This window comes from Pavona decussata, unplaced genomic scaffold (genome assembly GCF_977016875.1).
Source record: "Pavona decussata unplaced genomic scaffold, jaPavDecu1.1 SCAFFOLD_219, whole genome shotgun sequence".
Taxonomy (NCBI): Eukaryota; Metazoa; Cnidaria; class Anthozoa; order Scleractinia; family Agariciidae; genus Pavona; species Pavona decussata.
In genome coordinates this window covers 3,068,133-3,093,427 of record NW_028145624.1, presented here as the reverse complement: position 1 = coordinate 3,093,427, position 25,295 = coordinate 3,068,133, and the positions used below count along the sequence as shown (strand labels likewise).

At 40.0% G+C, this 25,295-nt stretch overlaps 1 protein-coding gene across 2 annotated transcripts; it reads right to left on the bottom strand.

Moving 5' to 3' along the window:
• Window positions 1-6,871: 6,871 nt before the first annotated feature.
• Window positions 6,872-18,896, bottom strand: LOC146459542 (uncharacterized). Of its 2 annotated transcripts, none has more exons than XM_085089458.1 (3): window positions 18,486-18,896; window positions 10,626-10,719; window positions 6,872-10,054 (listed from the first exon to the last, which is right to left on the bottom strand). In XM_085089458.1, exons 1-3 carry the CDS (start codon window positions 18,513-18,515, stop codon window positions 7,263-7,265), a joined length of 2,916 nt encoding a protein of 971 aa, XP_084945584.1. In that variant the 5' UTR covers window positions 18,516-18,896; the 3' UTR covers window positions 6,872-7,262. The 2 variants fall into 2 exon arrangements, with proteins under 2 accessions (XP_084945584.1, XP_084945585.1); XM_085089459.1 differs by having other exon boundaries at window positions 6,872-10,048.
• Window positions 18,897-25,295: the final 6,399 nt, after the last annotated feature.

Here is a 25,295-nt window from a genome sequence, read left to right as displayed (position 1 = left end):
GGTATATAATTATCTGGTATAACGGAACAACAAAACATATCATACACTTTATTAACGTGTCTTTATTGAGAATGCGTGTGCTTTCGTCCCCTCTCCCCAGTCTTTTCTCGTTTTTTCCCGCTCCACGCCTTCATTATCTCCACGCATCGCAATAATAGTCCGTTTCCGCGTTGCTGTGAACCTCCTTGTAACAAAAATTATTCATTTCTATTCGACGTTGTCTTGTGATTTAGGAAAATATATAGAAAAACATCTTTCGGACAATTATACTGTCCGCTGCTACAGGAAGTGAAAATTGTAAAAAGTGAGATCACGGACCGTTCATGAGGCGATCAAATCATTGCGATAGAAACAAATTAACATGGTGGAAGGTGGATACTAAACAATTTCGGACGACCTTGGATTATGGAAACCTAACCTGAACAGTTAGGCGAAATTGAGACTAGAGAACATTACAAGACCGACTTATACACTTCACTGGTTTCGATTTCGTCCGTGAAATCTTCGCCCCGTCGCGACTATCTGCCCTTGGGTCTCCGAGGATGATTTAACTTCGGATGTATTTTCCCGCGCATTTCTTGAAGTGACGTTTTGCCTTCATACAATTCACATAGAGTGTCTTGAAGTAAGGTTACATAATAACATCACATTTGGCCCCGCCATAGTGCTTTTTAGATCAGAAGAGTACTGTCCTTTTCTGAAGATTGAGCACGGTGAAACTGTCCAAAAAGACGAGTTTATTTTCACAGAAATTTATTTTATTTAACCCCAGAACAATCCCCGATAAGACAATTAATTCTTACTAATTTTTGTTTTAAAACATTTAACGAGGGAAGAATTGCTTTGATAGCGTGTTTTATTCATTTCGTCCAGCCTTGTCAGCCATTCCTTTCATGACTCAGGAGAAAATGCCCAGATGGAAAATTTCACCTCTCAGTACGGGTTTCTTAAGCTCCCAATGACTGCAGCTACCGTGAAATAAACACATTATGGCAAATTGTTTGAGTTGTTTGTTTAGTCAGTCGGAAATCTTGTTATCTAACTCATTCATAAATTTTAATGTGTTATATATTCATTGCTAACTTATTTGCCTAGTATTGATTTTTTGTTATTTCTTCGTAAAGGGAAAAATACCTTTTAATTTGGATAGCTGGAAGAAAAACGATGAAGACAGTGCGTTTGGCTCTCATTTAATTTCCTGCTAAAATTTCTTAAAGCATGTTAAATATTCATTGATGCAAACATAGCGATTAAGGTCTGGTGGACGGACGGCCTTTGATTGTTATAAAAGCAATTTTAAGCCCTGAGAGAAAATATCGATTTACCTTCTTGTATTATGCCAACGTTTAAACTCTAACCGAGAAACTTTTAAAAGTCACTCATTTATTTAACCCGTTGTTTGTAATCAGAAAACACAATGGAGGATCTCTCGCTCTTTACCTGACTGGAATAGTAACTGATTAATTTAATCTGTACCATCTACATGGTTGTATCATTGTCATGCTACAGGTTTTCAGGTTAGCAATCAGCGATTAGACTTAAGACAATTACACAAGAACCAACAAATAAACTAACCTTCTTGCTTCGGGGTATAAATAGCCCCACCATTGATGAAACCCTCATCTTCAATCGCTTAAGACAACAAGAACTCCTGCCGTGTGTCTTTCTTTGCAGTCGATTATTCTAGGCGCATTGTTAACTCCGCATCGTCGGTGTCAACTTATCGTATCGACTTCTTGGTCCAGAACATTGCAACTGGTTTCAATTTTCCTCTCCGTTTTGACTCAAAAGCTTAGCTACGGAACATTTTTAAAACCGACCGCCGGCCAGTATCAGGTTATTAACATGGGCAGGTACCACAGGTGATGTCACGTGCAACCTTTGTCTTTTTCATATCCGTGTGGAAACGAGAAACAAACAAAGTCAATAGATCCGCTGTTGATTCACAGTAACTGTGTAATGGAACATAAATTTGATTCTTTAAGATCTGTTGACGCGGTTATAGTTTTAAAAAAAAAACAAAAGCACATTTCTGCCCTTAGCTGTTGTGGACGTTGGCTTCAGTATTCGTGCAAGAATGGTAAAAACAGTGTCGTTCCCAGACCTTTATTCGTTTCCCTGCCTTCTTACTCCGCTGAAGACCGGAAAAGAGTCTACTCAAAACAACAGGAAACTCGTATGCCGTTTAGAAAACCACAGTCTAAACTGACTTCAATCTAACCAAACCGAATGGGTCGACGGGTCGACACTAAATTCGATGCGAGCTTGTGGTGGAACAATCTGTTGAAATCGTGCCCGAATTTGGATCATCCGCTCTTCGTTCTTCACTTTTTATAATCTTTGTTTCCTGTTGTAAATATAAGTTCGATTTTTGTAAGGTTAAAAGTGTTTAGCATCCGAAAACGACATTTTTGTCGATGAATCGTCAAAGGAGACGTCGCAGCCGACCGGCGACGGGACGTTCTGTGGACTCTCTGGAAGCACAGAAGTTAAAGCGGACCAGAGTGGAGTGGATGTAGAAATCCTGTGTGGTTAACAAGATACGTCCCCCAAACGTGGAAAATTGGTAAAGGGATAAGTCTGTTTAAAATATACAACGATTTCGCGGCACATCTGCTTTCGCTGGGAATGGCAAAGGTCACCAAGTGGCTTTGGATGAACTCGCGAGGAGTTTCTAGATTTCAATCGTACTGTTTGTTCATATGGAAGTCAACTGTCAAAAAACGGAGAATTCGACTGACAAACAGGATCAAACATCAGTGTTTTGCTTTGGATGGAAAAAATTGTACAACACTGAGACGCGAAGCGAATAAATATGTGATCAAATGTGCGAGTTAGTTGTAGTCGTCTATTAGCGGGCTCGAATAGCGGGCAGTAGAAAAAAAAACCCAAAAGATTTGCGCAAACTACAAAATCTACTGTAAGGTATTCATTTATTCTATAAAATTATGGTCATTGCGAATGGCAAACGCAGTTTTGATTTGCCACCATGACAGAGTTTTCTCAAATGCATTCCAGCATCTCGAAAGGACGCTAAGTGTTGTTGTTACTAAACGGTCGCATCGCTTCTTGAAACTTGCGGATTTCTGGTTCTGCGCCTTCTCGCTGGTCTAATAAAATCAGGCTTTCGAACGAACACACTATAGTAAGTTTATTACTAAATGCTGATGAAATACTGGATTTAAGTACGTTAGTTTGAGGGAGCTTCTCGGTTTTTCGAACCGCGCGTAATAAAAAAAGGTCGATGCCGCGAGATATCGACATTGTACTAAAATAAAACCGTATACGCTCGCATAAGTTCATCAGTTCTGGCATTTCTTGAATGTCATGGGACATGCACGAAGCGGCGCTGCAAAAATCCCCATGTGTTTTACATGGACAGCCTTTTTGTTTCGTTCTGAAACGTGACCGAAACACCGGGCCGGTCAGTTTTATTTTTATGCCGGCAAGTTATAAGACTTGCCCGCCGTGTCCCGCCGGTGTTGTGTACTCGCTTCTAATTGGTCCAAAAACAATTGGCTTGACAGCGCTTACGTTATCGCCTGCACATGCGCCGAACCGTGAAACTCTCCTTTTAACTTTGTCAATAGTGTCAAAAAGGCATATAGCATTGACTAAACATATACCATTTATCTACTTAAGGGTCCATTACCTATCTCGTTGCTACGTTACACGGTTGCTACACAAGTACAGTTTGACTTTCGGTTGTCGCAACCGACCAGTTTGCGCGCTTTTTCTCTTGGGAAAGTTTAAAGTTTCATCCATCATTTGTGTTAGCGGCGCACTCATTAAACCAAACTGATTGCAAGGCGGACACTACAGTAAAGGTCCTATTTATTTGGGTCAATATTTCAACTAGTACAACTAGTTTTCGTCAGGGCCAGAGTTAGAATAAGAAAAACTAACGGCTCTTAAAAGTTCAAAATTCAGGGTCCCAAAGGGGGGTTCCTGGAGCCCTGGAGCCCTGAAATTTCAAGTTTGATCATTCGAGTTCCCAGATTGCATTGATTCTTGATAACTGCCTTTTTGTGTTTGTTTTGTGCGTATTAACGGGCATAAAGAAACAGAATCTGAAGAGAGGACAGTACATAATACAAGGTTATCTCAGTTTACAATGATATGCAACAACTTAGTTAAGGATTTAATGAAAACTTTGTTATAATTGTAGTGAGCGCGATAAAAACAACTTTATAGTAACCGGACGTTCCTTTTAATTAGCAGTTTGCTCGCAGGTATCAGTTACAACGAATAAAAAAAATAACTTGACAGATCATTTTGAAGATACAAATAATGATGAAGATTAATCATTTCAATGCTTACCCAGTCCTTAATAGATTATATTGTTAACTGTTCATCTGATTCATGACCCTTTCCATCCTGACTTTCAGGTCTTCACCAAACAAGGTGCAAAGACGAAATGACGGTTAAATGGTTTAACCTAACACAAAATCTGCCTCGAATCCCAGTGTTTTATACCCTCACAAAAATTCACAAACCGACATTAGTTGGAAGCCCCATCATATCTGGGTGTGGTGGCCCAACAGGACGCCTATCATCATTCGTAGACAAACTACTTCAGCCAATAGCGCAAATACAGGACTCGTATCTTAAAGATACGACACATTTCATAAGGTTTATTGAAAGCACTAGGGTGCCTAGAAACGCTTTTCTAGTCTCAATGGATGTCACTAGCCTTTACACGAATATCCCACAGGAGGAAGGAATAACTATAGTATGCAACGCATACGAGAACTTTCATGCCAATAACCCTCCTATAGCTACAAATTTCCTCAGAGAAATGCTCAGCCTTATATTGAAGGAGAACTCCTTCCAATTTAACGTTAAAGACTATCTCTAAACACACGGAACTACCATGGGCACTAAAATGGCAGTAGCTTTTGCCAACATCTTTATGGCATCTATAGAAAAGGAGATCTTAAGGCAGAGCGTTAACAAACCACTAACGTGGAAAAGGTTCATTGACGATGTATTTTGCTCGTGGGATGCAAACAAAGAAGAAATAGAACATTTCATTGAGCAAGCAAATTCGTACCACCCTACCATAAAGTTTACCGCTGAAGTCTCACAATTAGAAACAACATTCTTGGATACAACAGTCTATAAGGGAGAGAGATTCGAGAAAGAATCGATTCTTGACGTGCGCACACATTACAAACCTACTGAAACATCTCAGTACACAAACTACAAGAGTTGCAACCCAGCAGGCGTAAAAAAGGCTTCGTCAAAGGAGAAGCCCTCAGGCTTCCGAGGACAAACTCTTCTAAAGTAGGGTTTGAGGAAAACATTAAAAACTTTAAAACACGCCTGGCATCGAGAGGTTATCCTAGTAACCTGGTGGACAAAATCCTCTCTGAAGTTAACTTCGCAGAAAGAAAGAACGCTCTTACACAAAAACAGAAAGCACACAAGAAAATTCTTCCCTTCGTGACACAATTTCAGTCATCACTGCCATGTTTGAAAAAAATTCTCATGGAAAAATGGCATTTAATACAAAACCAGCCGCTACTAAGAGAGATATACAAGGAACCTCCCTTGATCTCTTATAGAAAAGGGAAGTCGCTTAATAAAGGCTTTTATCAACACAATGGGCACACAGCGGGAGTCGTGCAGGTCCGTCAACCCCATTTAAACAAGTTTAATATTTAATCCACTTTTAAATAATAGGAGATAATGTAACTGGCTGCTTGGGTTTAAAAAATTGATCGGAATTGCTGACTTTTTTATTTGCGTATTTGATTTCGCGTTAAAAATGGAATTTTTACATATCAAGATTGTAGACCAGAGTGGAGCCCGGAGCCCTAACGCAGATGATGTGGAGCCCTAGAGCCCTGAAATTTTCGCCTTGGAGCCCTGGAGCCCTGCATTTTTAAGGCCGGAGCCCTGGAGCCCTAAACCCCTTTGGGACCCTGAAAATTTGAACGTAAACATAAACGGTTAATGGTTAACTAGTGTACATGAGGTAGCGTATATAACAGTACATAAGATGCATATAGGTCCAAAAATAACGGCTACAAAAAGTTGAAATATGAACGTCAACAAAAATGGTGAACGGTAGACTAGAGTACATATAACTATACATATGGCCTATAATATGGCCTTAATATTGGCGCAAATAAATAAGCCCTTTGCCGTAGTGTCAGCTCTGCAATCAGTTTGGTTTATTTACACGTAAAGTGACGTCTGGCACGTGCATTTCTACTACAAGAGATCCGGCAACGGAACGTATTCAAAATTGTTTATTTTGCGTCGTGTGGTCCCCTGCATCCAAAAGTTTCCAACATTCATTCTTAGTACCCTTCACATTCACATTGCCGCAATTACCACGTTATTCACTCACGAACTGCTGTCGGCACGAACAGCAGTTCCCCGTAGCTCAGTTGGTAGAGCAACGCGCGGACGATCAACAACAACAACAACGACAGCGGAAGAAAACCCAAAACAAAACAAAAAAACAACAACAACAACAGCAACAACAACAAGAACAACAAACTCGGGGCTCTATTCGCGCCGAGTTCGGAGATTTTTTTCTTTGCATCGCGCGATCTCCTATTTCCTTGCTAGGGCTAACGGTCAGTGGGAAATTCATGGTTCACTTTAGCATAGTTAATTTTCTGATCCATCGTTGGGAGCGTAAAATGGGAAAATTTATTCCATCTGTGGACTTCTAAAACATCCTAAGCAAAGTTTCAGTTAAAAGAGGAACAAAAAGCTAAAACTTCACACAACAAATTAAAGCTCGTTGAACAACTCATAGCATACAGTGAAGGGGAAATTGTGGGAAAAATCGTGCTTGTCTGTTTTCATCTTTACAAGCTGTACCACCCGCCCGATCCAAGAGAAACCCACTGACTCAACATGCAAATTATTTTATTATAAACAACTGAATACAAATATTTGATGGCATGCGCACTTTTTCGAGTGAAAATTTTCATTATCCTGAATAATATGTTACACATCTGACACACATACATACACACACGACCTGGAAAATTCGATCTTCCCATAATTCCAGTAAGTCGTAACATTTAAGTCCAACTTTTTAATGACAGAAATGCATACTAAAAGTACAAAGTCTATTTGTTAAAAGAAAAAAAAAAGGGTTAATTTTGTAAAACGATTTTCGGTGAGTTAAATTTTTGCACATAATGTTTATTTTTTGGCGTGAACCGTCTAGAAATAGACAGAATCGTCCCAGATCCAATATCTTCAGACTAAAAGCCTCTCTGAATACCACTCTATAGCTAAACAGGATAACCTACAAATGACGTTTTTAAGTAAAAACCGTAAGGTTTTTCCAAATACTGTACACTGAACACAAAGTGAATTGTCCTTGGCTGCAGAACGATGGAAAGAGGAAGCTTTCTCGTGATAACACTTCTTCCTTTCCCTCTTCCCGTCAGCCTGACTTTGTAACTTCGCTTGCCGCACGCATTTGCAATTTCGAATGTCACTCCAAGGTTCTCACGCTTTCGCGACACGAGCAACAGACATGTCTCGTGTAAGTCCTTCACTTCCGATTTAGTCCCAAAACTGTTTGCTTGGAAGACGGTCTCCAGCACGTCGGATCGGCTTTTAATTTCAAACCATTTCCAGTGATTTTTGCGACTAAGTTCTCGTCCATAATTGTGAGAGTCGCAAACACACGATTCTACCTTGACACCGTCGTCCACGCATTTCTCGAACCTGCGATAAATACTGACCCTGCGGGTATTCGCTATCCGTGGGAAATTATTTTGCCTGCCGGTTGAAGATCCCACCGGGTAAGTCACTTGCACTTCGAATATCTCCCTTTGTGGGAAAACAACTATATCTATTGTTAGCAGATAGTTTTCACCCACTTTTCTCCTGCGAATTTTTTCAAAACTACGTCCAACTAATCGTTGACATCGTCCAAATCCCCCGATCCTGTTATTGGCATTTAAAAAGTTCAGCTGTATATCGTTATTAATGAAACCCAAAGCAAATTCTGCAAGAAAGGTAAATTGTGCGTCATTATCCGGGAACCTTTGGTCCCAACCCTCGCACTTGCAAACTGCTGAAGGCTTGATGGATACATCTGCGCATGTGCGATTTGCGGGTATTTCTGAAAAGATTCCCTCCCGGAGATAAGAACCGGAATCAAACCTTTCTGGGTCTCCGATGGACATAATTGTGTTGTGAAGATCCAAAGTAGTTAGCAGGCGTTTTTGGTTTGTTACCATAGCACGCATGCGTCGTGATCCAAGAATATTGGCAACGTTTTCTGGCACAATCACAAAGAGCAACGAGTCGTACACTTCCGCTCTTCCTTCCATGGTTTGGAAAGAAAATTTAGTTGTTTTTGGGCCGTGATCAGAAAATACAATCGTCATCGTGTTTTCTTCATGAGCCATCGAGTACAAATAACCCGACAACGCTTCATCAATTTGTCGTATTCGCGTTCCTGTAACCTCATGTCCTGGGCTAAGATGCGTGTAAGCGAAGATCGGTTGCCTTTTCCCGGAATCAATATGACCTTGAAAGACGCTTAAAGAGTAGTCTAGGAAATGATCGGAATAAACTTTTCCACCGAAACAAATCATTCGCGGACGATTGAACTGGTTCGTAACGTTGTACTGTTTAAAGACATCACACGATGTATGCGACAAACCATAGTCGTCAACATAATAGTTACTAACCACTTCTTGAAAGCGACTCCATCTGAGTTCAAATTCATCTAAACTTCGTGGTGTCTTGTCTTGGAAGACGTTGTTCGTGAATAGCGAACCCCATTCGTCAAACCAGCAACTGTCTTCCTGCAGCAGAGTGTAATAACCTTGGTCCTTCAGCTTCTTGTACAGAAATTCTATTTCATAAGTGCCATTTGAATGCTCGACGTAATTGAAGTCGCTTTTACCTGACATAAAAGCGCGGATATTATGAAACGTATACGGTGCTGAGCTCTGCAACAACTCGAAGTCTAACGCTGTGGCGTTTATAGAATTATTGTAAACAATTGCTCTAAGTGTCTCCACCGTTCTTGGAAGTGAGCGGTAAAAATGCGCTCGTGACACCGAATCCAAAACGACAATGTTTAAATTGATTAGATTTGGGTCTTTCTCACTGGGAAGAAATTCGGAATTTTCAATCTCCAGTAGCGGAGGAAAAGTCAGAATTTGCGAAATGTATTTTTTGTGCCTGGTTTTGCAGTGAAGAAAACAAAAGTTGAATTTCCGCAACGTGTTAACGATGACGAAGTGCGCGAGAAAGTCTTCTAACTCCTTGGAAGTGACAAAGCTATGTTGTTCTTTCTCTTTATCTACTATTCCCTCTAACGGGTGGATTCCCGTGACGGTCACGGGATGTCCCTTGCAAGGGGTTAAATCGCAGTGAATTTCCAGCTCACCCTCGGGGCTAGTCCGCCAAGTCTCATTGATGGAGCAGATATCCTGTGATTTTTGAGGGCATTCCAGAGGTTTCTTGTGAATTTCGTATTCTTTAGCAGCTCGTTTACAGTCTTCTTCATTTGGTTGGTGTAAAGAACAGGATACTTTTTCTGTGTTTTGATCTCCTTTCTCTCTAGTGTTTTTAAATTTTCGTATTCCCATATACGGACAAGCTGTTCCTTCTGGAAACTCTCCTAAACCGTCATTGTCCTCTGCAAACAACGTATCCAAGACGTTCTGATGGCTGTCAATATTGACCAATTCCACAAACTGTGCACTGCTAGAACCATCGTAAAGGTCACTGGTATTTTCAGCATTAACCGGAGTGAATTCCTTTAACATTTCTTTAAGATCCGTGGTAGGAAAGTTCGATAATTCTTCTGATTCCGGCTTTTCATTCAATTGATCCTCTAAAGAGCTACTCTCAGCCACTGGCAGTCCTGTTCTGTTTCCAGTGCCTGCGGTTTCTCGTGAAACTTTTCCAGTGGGATTGTCCGCCATGTTCACTTCTACTTTTCCGTGCCATGTTTCTTCATGCTCGTTTGTTTGATACTTGGAGCTTGATATCTCTTCGATTTGTTCTGTTCCAGCAATAAAAGGCACTTCTTCTCCAGGGAAATAATCTGTTACTAAAAATAAGTACACTGAGTGTGAAACAAGTTGAAGTAAAAAGGTTGAATAAATGATACGTTAGCGTAGACTAGCATCATCATCATCATCATCATCATCATCATCATTTTCATTATTAAAAATCATTTTTAGTATTAAAAAGTTCTTTTCCATATTGTACAGGCGAAGACTACCAGTATAGTACCAGCATATAGCGAAAGCTAATCAAGGCGGGTGGAAAAAAAAAAAAAGAACAGGTTGCACTATTTCATACATTACATGTGAAATGAAAAATAAAAGCAACTGATTCGTTAGCAAATTAGACGGCAGCCGATAAATAACTAAATATTTAAATAATTAAAACTATCCAATCATTATAAAAAGTAAAGAAAGGTACTCCCAAAATGGGAGGGGGGATTAATAGTATTAAAATTTATAGAGTAAAATTATCCTGCGAAATCGCGCGGAATATCCCGTGATACTTAGCCGACGAGACCTTTTAATTAGGCCGAGTTGGCTAAAATCAGGGGATTCTCCGTAAGATTGAGCAGGATAATTGTTTTATTATTCAACACATTGATAAAAGAGCACCTGAAACTGAGTTTTGCTGTTTATCTTTCACGCGTATCCTGTTAGTCCAGACGTAAATTCCAACTGCTACGAAAACTACAAGAAGAATGAATACCTGTAGAGAAAACAAGTTACAAGGGGAAGTCAGTTAACCCTAAGCCGTAACGGTTATCAGCATCAAATTTCTCCTTGTAAAAATAATGCTTATTCAACCGCTGAGGTCATGAGAATTAATGATATGATCAGCCAAGGTGAATTTTCTTGATATTTTAATATCTTTTCCCTAGTACCAGAAACGTATGGGGACAAGATAGGAGAATTTGTTCTTTTTATATTAGAACTTAAAGGGTTAATTTTCCCCCAGGGATATTAGTCGATAGGACGGGGAATCAATCAAACAAACGGGACAGTTAGTCAGAGAGACAGAGACTGGAGGACAAACAGATGAAGGCAGTTGTTTAGCCTAAATTTTTTAAGTATCTTATTCTTCGACTAACTTTGAATAGCATGTACTATAACGTATCACGCACATGTATGGGGCTTTTTTGCGAACAAAATATCGAACATGGATACATCAATGTTTTGTTTAATTACGTTATTGTTATGCGTTATAATACAAGTTGTAAAATAAAATAAATCAATTTCGTCCAGAATACATCGATTTTGGATGTCATACATCGATGTTATGGAGCATACATCGCTTTCCTGAATCATGCAACTAAAAGATGTTCGATAAAACTAAAAGATGAGGAAGCAGAAACAAAGGTGACTGGAAGTCAGCTAAGAGAAGAGGCCCTGGGAACTAACACTTTCAATATGGCGGAAATAGAGGAAGATGAGCGAACACACTTTTCAATGTAAAGCACAATGCAAGGTGCACGAATTCGGCTTCCCAACATTGATGGATTTTTTATGTCTTTGGGTAGGCTACTGCAGAAGGGCATAGGAACACTGCATCCTACGACTCGGCTGAATTTTTTAGTCGCCGTTTACGAGAAAACGAAAGAACTCTTGTCACTTTGACTCTAAGAATGGAAGACGCCTTGCCAAATGAAGTTGGGGTGATCTCACTAAATAAGTTGAGGTGTCTGACGTCGCCTGCTTCCAGCCCTTTCTAGCACTTATACCGTCACGGATCACTTACTATCATTCTTTATCAGTTGATACAACAATCATAATGGTATCAAACAAATGCCTAATGATTAGTGAACAATACAAAGTTGGGTTGTTAGTTATAACCAGCCAAAGCTAAAGTTAGGGATGTTTTTAACAGGTTACCCTATTGTTATACCAACCTGTTATGACGAGGAAACGACCATAACGACATTTGTTTGGTACGATTATTGTCCTGTATCAACTGATAAAGAGTGGTAATATCGCGGATATCCATCAAACTTTCAAAAACTCATTAACAATTCATAAGCCCATTGACCTATCAAATGGTCGATAAAACATTACGTGCAGTGGTTTTAAAACCCGATAAAACGCTTGACACGCTTGACACACGCTTTTCCAGGAATGTTTTTTAAGCCGTTCAAAGTACTCGCAGCACGTGTTGCTCGTGTTTTAAACATTACATAATCCCGGAAACCGACGCTAGCGAACTTAAACGGCTGAAACGGCGAGGTCGCCATTTTATTTTATTTCGACAATTTTTTGTCACTAAATCAATCCTAGATTACGCTAACAAGTTGTTCAAAGAGCGGATAACTTCATCTAGCGGATAAGTGTATTGGTTGGAGTACATTTTATCCGTTTGATCGACAGCGCTTTATCCACTGGATCAAGTTATCCGCTCTTTTAACAACTGGAACCTGGCCAATCATGACAGCAGATATATAGAGTGCAAGGGATTTATCTGACATGACCCAGAGGTAACGCTAAAAATACACTAACATAACACAGTGAAATAAACAGCCCAAACTAAATAAAATTGTCTTAAGAGTACTAGACGCGTACTGAATTGAATTGCATAGGATAGTACTGAGCATAAAAGTATAAAGGTTTTGATAATTCGTATAACTCCTTTTAACCAATGATAGGGGTGTGGTAGACATAAATTCTGCGTTACTAGGTGAATTAGTTCCCCTTACGAATAGTCAGTTATAATAAACAATTATTCGCCGGAGTGGAGGCTGATAATGGTGGAAAATTCACCGACACTGAGGTGATTAATTGTTTCATTATATACCAAACCGGTGTATAGACAGCACCCCGACAGCGCCAAATAGTCACTTTATTTCGAACAAATCGGCGTAGAAACTAGCGTGCGAAATCTACGACAACGACGGGAGTGGACAAGCAAACACTACAATATGCATTGATATTTACCAGTGTCTTTTTGAAAATGTTGTCACTTACATCGGGGGATAATACTATACATGCCAGTGCAAGACGTTCTTTCATGCTCGTTTCACCAGAACAAAAGTCATTACGAAAGTGTCGTACACGAGGGCAGCGATCATAAGATGTGTTCAGATGTGTCGCAGAATGAATATCAACTTAATGAAGTTACTAGGACTGTATCTACTTGGGCTGATAATAACCGAATGTCACTCAACATAACCAAAACTAGATCTTTACTCGTTATAACTTTGTAGAACGCCTTACATTAACCAGCTCGACATTCAATGTCCAAATCAATGGTAGATTTAGTGAGTAAGTGGACTATGCCAAAATAACCAAAACTAAATATCCACTCGTTACGACTCTGCAGAAACGCCGAACATTACCTTGCTCGGCACCCAATGTCCAAATTAATGGTAGATCTATATTGAGCAAGTGGACTATGCCAAAATGCTTGGCGTCATAATAGACATTTGAGAGAATCACATTGACACAATCTGCTCCATCATCAGCTGTAGGCTTTCTCTTCTCCGTCGCATCAAACCTTATCTTGACTTTTGATTCTGCTTTACGATTTTTTAACTCTTGTATTAACATTTATCAGTTTTATATATTGTTTTACTGCCTGGGGTAACTACTCCTGTTGCGACTCCTTCGTCTTCACAAGCTTAAGAATACTGGGTGTATACTTCATAATTCCAGATGATTTCTCTCAGGCTTATTTTTCCTTATTCTCCAAACTACAGTGGATCCCTGCTTTTGATCTTATTAAATACAGGAAACTTAAGACGTACTCCTAAATCCAAGTGCTCTTAAATGCCTCAATTATATATTTAAATTCCTTTCCGATTCAGTGGAGCTTAAGGCTGTCGTAGTAGGGCCTCTTTATGACTTTAAGGTGCCATGCCCACGTAGTAACTCTTGGAAACGCACACTAGCCCATGGCGCTGCTAAACGTTTCATGATGATCTTAGTTCGGCTAAAACAGTTCTCTACATCTTCGTCTCCACTGACACCTAAATCTCTTAATTCTACCCTATCCGCTCAAGCCTAAACTACGAAATCTGTTTCGTTCATGCCTGTCCCCTGTTGAACATGGGGAAGATCTCTTGTGGTAGTCTGTGTATTGCAACTGTTTTTCGTAGTGCCAGCCACCCATTCATCATACATGTTACATTATTTAACTTTTTTCTCCATCGATTAATATCTTCATTTTATATTGTGTGTTTTTACGAATATTCATTATCCCTTATTTAATTTTGTAAATTCAAATGTTATAATATTATTTTCCCATTATATTTATAGAAAATTGACGTCAATATTGTCAATATTATTATTCCTCTTATTTTGACGGCCGTAAGAAAACTGTAATAGGTTACTACGTATTGTATTGTACTGTATTGTATTGGGTACGAGTATCGCTTTTAAGGAGGTAACTTTAACGAAGATCACATGATATGATAGTACCTTTCTAGGCTTGTTTTCATAGTAACGATTATGTTGTAGATTATCTGAAACATGACTAGTTTGGTAACCTCCTTTGTCGTGCTAAAAGGGCATTTGTACATTTTTGGAGAGTAACTCTAGATCTCATTCATTCCACGACGTGAGTTCTGAGCAGTATTTAGTATTTGGAGGTAGAATTGTAGCGAATACGTCTGCCAGTATTCTGCCCTTAAAATTATTTCCTAGCAGCAAAATTAGAAGTGAATAATGGTGAAACTTCAAATTTCCAATTGAAGCCTCTAATGTTAGTGCCATTAATGTAGTGACCAGTAGTTTTAAAATTTGAACGGAGTTTTCAAATTTACACGTCAGTTTTGAACATCGCCAGGGAGATTTCAGAATTCCCTTAGAAATTTCCGTAGTTTATTGACGGTTTAAAGCTACGAATGTTTCTTTACATTACAGCATTAAGTATATTTCAAAAATGACAATTGTTTCCCAAGTATTTTGCGTTGTTGTAATTTTTTTATTTTTTATTTTTTTAGTTTAACGTGTCATTTTCGGAAAGATTTCCGGAGAAACTTCAAGATTCCATCATTCAAATGCCAGACATTACAAAGAGGAACTCGATTGTTCACTTCATTCTCGGAAATACTGGTCATGCGTGTCGTAGACTGTCTGTAACTAAAATAATACAGCAACTATTTAAAACACTAGAAAATTCACTGAAAAGATATAAAAGGAAAAAAGGCCTTTCAAACCAATTAGCGACAATATTTAAAGGTCACCAAATTGAACGCAGTAACTAATTTTAATCTGCTTTTATTTTTATTTCGCATTTTTGACATGAATTTAGAAAAGGTAAAAAATGGAACAATTATTGATATCGTGGACTAAATTGTTTCAATCCAATATTATTCAATTTTTGTAAAGAAAGGGCATATTTTAGAGTTTCCTGTAACATTTACTAACTTATGAAAAGAGCAGTTAGATGTTGAGTTGGTTAGCGCTTTCAAAAACTTTGAATTGTTTAAATTACTTGTTATAAATGCAACGAGCGAGGGGTTTATGCAGACAAATCTCTGAAAAGAGGCCGATTTAAAACCTATATCATTCTCTCCTTCAATATTCAATTCTCCTTCTCCAGACGTTCAGGTGTTTCAGCGAGTTAAGTGATTTTTTTTTAGTAGCACTTTGAAAATTCAAAGAAACACTGTTTTTTTAATGGCAGCTGAACAAACAGTGACCAAATTTCGTTGGCTAGTGCATGGGAACTATTCATAAATATTTTGGACTACTGCATGGCCAAAATCTGACTTAAAGCTATTCCTTGTTTAAAGTGAACGGTGAACGAAAAGTTCGTTAGTGACATGCGTGCCACTTGCAATAGCCTAATGTCCATATGTTAAATTCGAGGCTCCGGGGAATAAATTGTAGAGTTTACATGGGTTTATTCACCGGAGCCTCTCAGTGATGTCTATTGTTTCAGGCTGAATTTTAATTTATCGAAATTAGGCTATTGTATTGGTGGTGAGATTGATATTATAATAGGGAGCTTAAGCAACGACAACGGCGACGGCAACGACAACGCCGCAAAACAAAACAGTTTAACGAGCAAAAACAATCGCTCTGCACGTGCGTTTTACATTTTGGTACATTTCCTTGTCGTCCTCTGCAAAACAACAACGTGAAATGACCACATTCGAGGTTTTGTGGGGAATGTGAACGCACGGCGGTGAATTTTTCATTTTCTTTCTTTTAAACTTGTACGCTACTCCTACCAATTTGGTTCCTGGATAGTTCGCCACTTTTGTAAAAGTTGAGCGAGTTGAAATAATGGCGAAGTAACACAAATAAAATAAAGTTATATTTCCAGGTGGCGTTTTCGTTGCCGTTGCCGTCGTCGCTGCTTAAGCTCCCTAATAAATATCGAGAAGCGGCCAGAAGTGGTTTTTTTGTTAAAAGCAGACATTTGGGTATAGCCCTGCTTCAGTGTGGAAGAAAACCTTTCACACCAAAGAAAGGTATTTCTGAATATCAATCGTACTAGTTATTCCTTGTGTTTTAGATAAAATTGATAATATTTATTGTGGCTCATTCTTCCTTTGAAGTTTTTACATGACCTTTGTGATCATTTTTGTGACTCGTGTGATTCAGAGGCAATTATGTATGAGCGAACAAGGTATTTAAACGTAAATCCAGCAACTGTTTGACCAAAAAGTCGGGCTAATCCCCATCACACTACTACATATTCATTTTATAGAAAGGATTTGTCTGGATAACAAAGAAAATGTATGAATCGACAAAACAAAAACTCCTTGGTATCTGCAGTGAACATGTTTAGTTCCAGTTTGTACCTTAAATGTTAATTTCGATATTTTTTTTCAAATTACCCAACAGCAGTAGCACTTGAATAGAACCGATGTATCTCACTTGATTGACAGTCGATTGATCAAATTGTTTTAAAAATTTAGTCTACAGCCAGGATTCTCGTTTTGCTGGCATTTTAACCTTAAAATGTCTAGCTCTAATCGAAGGTAAGCTAAGATAAATATTATTGACTCATGTTATAAATTTCTACTGGAGATATATCAGAAAAGGCACACATACCCTTCTTCTCCGTTGCTTAAACGCCGCCATCTTGGACGAGGAACGCGAGTTAACTGGCCACTTTTTCAAACAATCCACCAGAATTTTGCCGAGAAAGGCAAATCCTTAAAGATCAGCTGTTACGGTTTTTTTTTCTGACACTTAATTACAGTCTCAAAGGGACCAGTTTATCGGGTTGCAATCAAAGAAGAAAGCGCTGCCAAAATCCTTTCGCAATTTTTTGAAAGCAAAATTATTTGAGTTCAATCTAGAAGTCTTTTCCAGTTTCTTTAGTGTATAATCCGACGGTAAAGGTTTCACAGGTAGCGTCAGGCCTTTTTAGTTCCCGTACACAGCACATTTTTGTTTCCAAGCTATCTGGCTCACCCCCATGCCATTTCACGTACCATTTTGCCGCTTAGCAACATTCCCGGTTACTATGCAACTGGACACGCGTGCACACACTTAACAGAAGGACTTACACACGTATTAAGCACCTTAAATTTAAACAATGTCCATTTATAATCACTAGAAATTCACGAAATTATAAAAAAGGAAAAAAAAAAGGCGTTTCGAATTAACCTAACACTTCGACAAATGCTGAGAGTTTTACTGTCAAACTAAACGGAATATATTTAACTATCAGCTTTTTTCTTTTCTTCTCCGTTTTTGCATGTATGGATTTAGAAACTAAAATTTAACTGCATTACGTCTTTTGTAATGAAATGTTTTAAGCCATTATTGTTCAATTTGTGTATTAAAAGGTCAATTTTTTGTGCAGTTTCTAGCAATATTGTCACGTCAGAAAGGAGCAGTGTGAGCAGGTTATCGCTTTCAAAGCTGTGTTTAAACTACTCATTATAAAACTGCACGTGAGAGATAAATCTGCATAAATCTCTGAAACAAGAGATTTATACAGTATAAATCCCTGACGTGAAAGATTTAAGGAATATAATTCTTCATCAATATTTATAATCCGCTATACCGTCCTTGCTTTCTTAACGCTACTTAATCAATCCCTCCCCGAGCTTTCAGTGAGTTATTAATTAGTATCAGTGAAAGCTAATATATGTTAAATAAAGGAGTTATGTTGTATCAAGTGTTGAACAACAAAAAAGAAAAAAAAACGTCATATACACAACGTGACCAAGCGAAATAAGACAACAGCTACAGATTAGACGTTCGACTGCCGTGAAATACATTAATATGGATCAAAATAAATTACCCTTGTTTCTGCAACATTTGAGCACTTTCTCGATCTTCTTGATAAATACGTTAAAATTACCACAAATGATTAACTCGAATTGACATGTCTACCGTGGCTGGCAACCGGTTAATCAAATTGTTAAGGGAAGTTCACGTGCAGAGTCCGTATTCCTTTTTTTACCGGCCTTTTTACTTTGAAATATACGGCTACATCCGAACAGAAACTTCCAATAAATTATGACTATAAGTCACTAGTGGACCAAAGCAGCTGAGAAAAGGCGCACATGTACGTACCTTTTTACTCCGTAACATGAAAGCCACCATCTTGAACGAGGAACTTCAGTGAATTACTCGGCCACTTTTCAATTAATTCCTTGGAAATAGACTTTTGCCGTGGCAAGATCGGCAAGCAATTACACATTAGCTGTTACATGTTTTTACACTTCGATCAACGGGGTCTGAAAGTGGGAAGCCAAACAAACAAAGCGCTGCCAAAATGCTTTCAAATTTTCGAAAGTAGAATTATTATGAATTTCAACCTGCAAAGTTCTTTCAAGTTTCTTTCTTTGTGTGACTGGAGGAGACAGGTTTTACTGGTAGTGTCGGGCTTCTCTTTGTTTCCGCAGCGCATCATGTACACCAGTCGAAAGCGGTTATAAGGCGTGTCTTTTGGTTAATAATTGATAAATGCACGTGGGTCTTGTGAGTTGCACCTTGTTGGGAAAACGAGTCCACGATCATATTTCATATTTCAGTGGCAGTTTTAAGAGTTAAAGTCCACTTGATGTTACTTAACATCAAAGTCTCGTGGTGACGCTGTTATTTGACGTCATTCCTTTAATCAAGAATGCACTGGCTTGAGAAGCACGCACGCAAAGGATGTGTTTTGCGATACAAAATTACTCTTGCTTCAGTCACAGTTTTTAATAAAACGAAAGCTCGAGAATTTTGCAAATAAATTCGCTAAAAATCGAAGTTACCTTAAAATATGCAGAAAAATTATGATAAAAATTATTCCTTATGTGAACTGTAGGCGTACATCTAATTTGGCCTTCTACAAATCAATAATAAGGAGGGTGGGTAAACGTAGATTAAATAACCACCAATCAAGAAGAAATCTAAGTACAGTTAATTCACCTAGCCTTTCTCTTCTTATCTGCAAATGCTTGCAACTTTAACTCGGCTCCTACAAGCTGGATTAGGAAGTTCAAGAAAGCATGGCCTTAGACATGTCTAGGTAGTACACAGTGGTGAACCCTGAGAGGGGACCAAGGAACTCAGGAGGAAAGGAAATCAGAAGAAAATTAATTCTTAGTCCAGGTCTGCGGGCCCCCACCTTACAAGCAGTTCTGATTCCAATTTTTGGTGATTTTAAATTTGACTAAAAACTTTACTTCTATCTCGGGCGCTTCTTAAGACAGTGAAGCTAATTAAGCTGAACGGCTTGTTTGCTACTTTTGAAAAGAACGGAGGGTCATATCCTTCTTAGCTTTACTACTCAGTTCTCTCAAGTTTGGCGTGTAATTAAGATGGCCGCGCTAGTTTAACTTCACGCTTGCAGAGTACTGGTTCTCCTTTCCAGGATGGCTGTCCTATCCTACTTAACTGGATGGCCTGTAAAAGTAGAGCCTCTCTGGTCAAGATATTCATAGACGTGTGACGACGGGTTTTTCCTTGTGGCGACGGAGTTTTCCTTGCTTGAGCGCACGGGAGGGACAAATGGAACTTCAACGGCGACTTGACAATAACGGGGGGAATTAGCTTGAGAGCACTCGCTCGCTAGCAAGACAGAGCTCGTCACAACTCTTAGGTACAGGGATCTAGCCAACTGGAACTCGACGAACAGCAGAGAATAGACAATCTTCTTCAATCCAGCATAGGTTTATTCAGCACTGCGTTTCTCACCTCGATGTAAACAGGACGTTATCTTGAATGTAACCACGATGTAACCGATTTACAATTGTACGCCTAGTGCTTATATACTTACTGATTACAAAAGGTTAAAGTACTTTCTTTTGTTCAAGACGCTTGCGTGTTGTAATCGCACGAGGGTACAACAGACAAAGTCACTTACGAATATATTATTTTCACGTGCGTGTAATTGTTGAGAGTTCCTTATAAGGAGAGTACTTTTCCGGACTATATCCGTAACAAAGGAAACTGAACTTTGACTGCGGAAACTAAGCATACATCAAAAGAATTGCTGACTCGTAAGATTATAGCACAAAGGTTAAGGACTCGCGTGATCGAGCAAAGTACATGAGCCACGTACAATGAACTCTTACACGTGTACAAACCACCTGTTGAACTAGAATAAATTAAAATAAGAATTCTTTGTTTGAAAACCCTATGCTGGTTTATAATGGTTCATAATGGAAACGAATGATTATAAGCGAAAATTACATAAGATAAACAGCTAAATCTGAAGCAGCAAAAGCGAAAACAAGTAAAATATCGAACGATGACACACAAATCACTACGGTTGTCAATACAACCGAGAATGTTCACTTCTTGTGTCCAGATATAAGTTGATTAAATATTCTATTCAAAATCTCAAAGCTATTGTAACCACCTGATTATGTATTCTATTCCAAATGCAAAGCTATTGAAACGCGCTTGCTAAACGTATTAAAGTGAAACGCGAAATCTCTCGTAACATCCGTCCTTCCTTAAATCGAGGCGTCCTCGCCGAGCACAATAAGTAACAATTAAGTTATTCTCTAAAAGCGAACAAATGAATGGCAATTCGAGTAAATATGAATGGCTTAATACTAAGCATGGCTAAATGAATGGCTTAATACTAAGCATGGCTAAATATGGTTTGTTTTTACGCGTGCTAAAAGATCCAATAGTACAATTCGTTATTCAGTAACGAGAGCATCACAACTATAGCAACTACAGTAAGCTATTGATTTTCTCTCCTAACATATCTCCCTCCTTAAATCTCGACGTCCTCGTCGAGCAAAAATAAGTAACACAAGGTACTTTCCTTTGTATGTTTTTCTACGTAGTTCTTCTTTATGTAACGCATAATTGTCTAAATAATCCTTAATCTTTGGAACGAACTTTTTCTTCTTCTCTGACAGGAGAGCGAGTAATGAAAATAATCGTAATACGTGGTATGAAATCTCTGAAACAAACGGCTATGATTCTCCTATAATTAGGCTACATTACTAGGGTACTTATCGTCTCACTACATCGAACAGCTATCTTTTGTAACTGGTACATGTCCATTGTTTATAAGTTCAACGTTGGGCTTGGTTTTATCTTTAACTCATCTTTGGGCAAATCCTGCGCAACGGATATCAGGCTCTCGTGGACCAAATCTCTGAGGATAGTCTCCTTCTGTATTCTAACACCGGCTGGAACTGCAAACTTGGAATCTTTGAGGATTTCTACGGCGGTCTGTGTAGTCTTAAACGGTTCTCTGTGGGATTTCGGAGGTTCGTGTGTATCACGTGTAGCTTGATAAGGTTCCTTGCTATGGAGTGGGCCAGTTTCGCGGACTGATGCACCTGCATTACCTCGGTCAGCGCTTTCATTTATGGCATCGTGAAAAACACAGGACTTTCGGGCCGTCTGGACAGCGGGTTTGTTGCTTTCCTGCATAACTGTAGGCGATGCTGCGAGTAGGTACAAAACAAAACAGACCCATACCAGGAGGGAGTAATGAGATACTCTCTTATTTCCGTTTTGGCTTTCCTGGACTCCGTGTGGACTATGCATCTTGGGGCGAGGCTCTAGGTCAACTTTTGTGGAGGTCTGTCTTCCTACAGAGGTTGTCGGAGAAAAGAAGGTTCCTAGAACAGGCAAACTTGACGTGCGCTTTCGGGTCTTTTTGTCAGCTCTGGATCTTTTAAAGGTGAGGTTGTTGTTGTCTAGGTCAATCAAGGCTCGGTTCTGCTGTAAAAAATCTCGGCCAAGGATAGCATCATAGGCAAGGTTCTGCACGACGTGAAAATCACAGACAAACTCACGTCCATTCAGCTCGATAGGTACGGTAATCTTTCCTAATACTGGAACACGCTCTCCATTGACTGTCTGGATTGACGGTAGGAAACCATCTGTCATCTTAGGCGAAAACGGGCCATAAATCTTCTGGAGAAACTGTTCGTCTATGACTGATAAACACGCACCAGTGTCCACGAGTAACTGAACTGCTTCACCTGCAATTACACCGCTGGTGGTCAGATCACTGGAATGGAGACTTGCATCTGAGTGAGGCAATCTTTTCTGTACTTTCTCTGGACTACTTCTTGTTGCTGTGCTGACCCACACCTGTTCGGCTAAACTGTCACCTCGCTGTGACATCTCTTTGTTGGGAGTGCAATCTTGGACTTGTAAGGCTTCTGTCTTTAAACTACCTTGATCTAGGTCAGGGGAGATCTCGTCTACGCAATCTTCCACCTCGGTACCAATGGGCTGTGCTGTAGTGGCGGTTGGAATATTAACGATCTGTGCGCTCAGCGTTTTGTCTTCAGTTGCCGTTGTAGGCTGCGACTGTTTTATTGCGCGTAGGAATAAGTCAAATGCTGGCTTGAATTCCACAGGGATATTTGAAGCATCGGATCCTGGGTCTGTTACTGGCTCAGGGGTAGCTTGATTGTTGTTCGGTGCTGGAAACTTTTCACTTGCCACTGTTGCTGAAGGTTTGGCCGGTTGCGGTTTCCGGTTGCTAGGCGACATTACCGCGTGCTGTGTTGCGACCTTCTCATGCAAATTTGTTGGACAACGAACCATCCTTTGTCTGCGGCTCGGTTTTATTGCAGAAATCACGTTATTTTCACGGTGAAGCGGCGTGGATCTCCGGGCGAAATACATTTGTTCAGGGTTGCTTGGCGCTAAGTGGCCTACAAATTCCTCATCGGACAGGTCGTCATCAAGGACTGCCAAACGCTGTTCTCGTCGATTGGTTTGAGAATAATTTCTATAATTATCCCTCGGTTGATTATAATTCGGATTCAGTGAATAATTTGGCCTGGGCGACTGTTGTGGTTGTTGTGGTGTTACTCGCGAAGCAACATTTCGTCGTTCGGGACAACTTGTTTGTAAATGGCCGACTCTTCCACAAGTAAAACACACTGGACGACCATCGCGAGTTCTCTCTCTGGGTGGATCGCTTCTTGTGGCTTGTTGTCGTCTCGCCAATCCGGTTATTCTCGCATCTACGCGTCGGTCTAAGTCCTGAATCAAATTTATCAGCTTGTCCTCCATCTTTTCCACCGTTTCAAGCAGGTTACGCTGGTCAACGGAGGTGTAATCATCTATGGCAGCAATATTTGTGGTCCTCGTTGCAGGAAAAATACCAAGTTTTTCGGACAGGGCCTCGATTTTGGCGAGAGCGGCATTGTTTTGTCCGATCAATTTTCTACTATCCGCGGTTGTATTTGTTGGGATTAAACTGGCGCTTGGAGAACTGAGGGAAGCCGTTTGTTGAACAAGACGAGTAATGTCTTCTTCGCGTCTTTGTGATAGGGCTTGTTGGATCGAATACAACAGTCTCGCGGCATCTTCCGCTTCAGCATATGTTTTGGGTTCTTTCTTTAAAACCTCGGCCTGAATATCCGGCCGTAATCCTTGAACTAGGTAGCTGAGCTTGTCTTCATCTCGGAGATCCAAACAGCTAAACTTTTCGTTGAGGTCCGCTAGAAACTTTTCGATTGTTTCAGTGGCTCCTTGTCGTCTTACAGAAAGGGCTTGCCTAAGGCGAAGAGAACGATGGGCCGGGGCAAATCGTTCTTTCAAGGCATCTCGTAGATCCGTGTAAGAACCTTGTATGACGCTTGGCAAATTGTAATAGAAGGATTCTGCGGGTCCTGATAAATGGAGAGCTAACTGAATAGCCGCTTGAGGACTGTCATCTCTGAGTCTTTTTGTTGCCAAATACAGGGCGAATCGTTGAAGCCAACGATCCACATTTTCGTTTTCATATCCATGGAAAATCGCAGGTTTCACCGGAGTGGGCTCTGAGGAGTGAACTGCGTCTTTCAACTGCTCACACAAACGCTGAATTGCCTGCGCTGGTAAATCTGATACTCCTCCCGTCGCCATTCTGGATGCGCAGTTGTTTAAGGCGTTGCTGTCTTCAGGAGTTTCACTGCTTGAACTGGTAACTTCTTCTTCACTGACGCTAAATTCGGAAGATGAGTCACTACTGCTATCTCCGTCGCTTGATTCTCGGCGGTGAACTAATTTCACCAAATCTGCGGGTGAATTGATGACGGGAGGCTGTGGAGGCGTAGACTTTTGCTGATTTTCCTCGCCCTCTCTTGGTTCTTCTAAATCGTCAGAATCGGAAATGTTCTCTACTTCTAATGCGATGCGGGCCGGACCGGCCTGTTGGGGCGTTCTGTATACAAAGGACTGTAAATCTGCGCGAGGATGTGGTACGGTTCTATAATTCCATAAACTGGGACACACGCTGTCTTCTGGTAACTCGTTGTCGCTGGGAGATACTTGAAAAGGTAACTCTTCGAACAAGGCACTGATCTCCTCTTGCGATAAATCAACTTGAACGTAACTGTTCACTTTAACTTTAGGCGTACTTGAATGATATACGGGATTACTTCTTAAATTATATCTAGGCAATGTTTTTCGTATAACTTTCTTCACTGACTTCATAGGATTACAACTGGCATAAATATTACTCACGGTACTTGAACGGCGCTTGTAATCTTGTTCGGCGTTCAAGGGGTTACATCGCTTGCTGTCCTGTTTGACTGGAACTTGGCGTTTTCGTTTCTTCTTCGGCGGCTTCGCGACGATCCAGTTAGCCCCACACTTCTCCACCTACTGTGACGACGGGTTTTTCCTTGTGGCGACGGAGTTTTCCTTGCTTGAGCGCACGGGAGGGACAAATGGAACTTCAACGGCGACTTGACAATAACGGGGGGAATTAGCTTGAGAGCACTCGCTCGCTAGCAAGACAGAGCTCGTCACAACTCTTAGGTACAGGGATCTAGCCAACTGGAACTCGACGAACAGCAGAGAATAGACAATCTTCTTCAATCCAGCATAGGTTTATTCAGCACTGCGTTTCTCACCTCGATGTAAACAGGACGTTATCTTGAATGTAACCACGATGTAACCGATTTACAATTGTAC

Excerpts from the sequence above, each read along its gene's own strand:
- LOC146459542 (XM_085089458.1), bottom strand. The coding sequence starts at position 18,515 with ATGGTGGCTTTCATGTTACGGAGTAAAAAG. Across the intron at positions 10,720-18,485 it reads TCATGTTACGGAGTAAAAAG|GTATTCATTCTTCTTGTAGT; the intron begins GTACGTACATGT and ends TTTTCTCTACAG. Across the intron at positions 10,055-10,625 it reads ACAGCAAAACTCAGTTTCAG|TAACAGATTATTTCCCTGGA; the intron begins GTGCTCTTTTAT and ends ACTTATTTTTAG.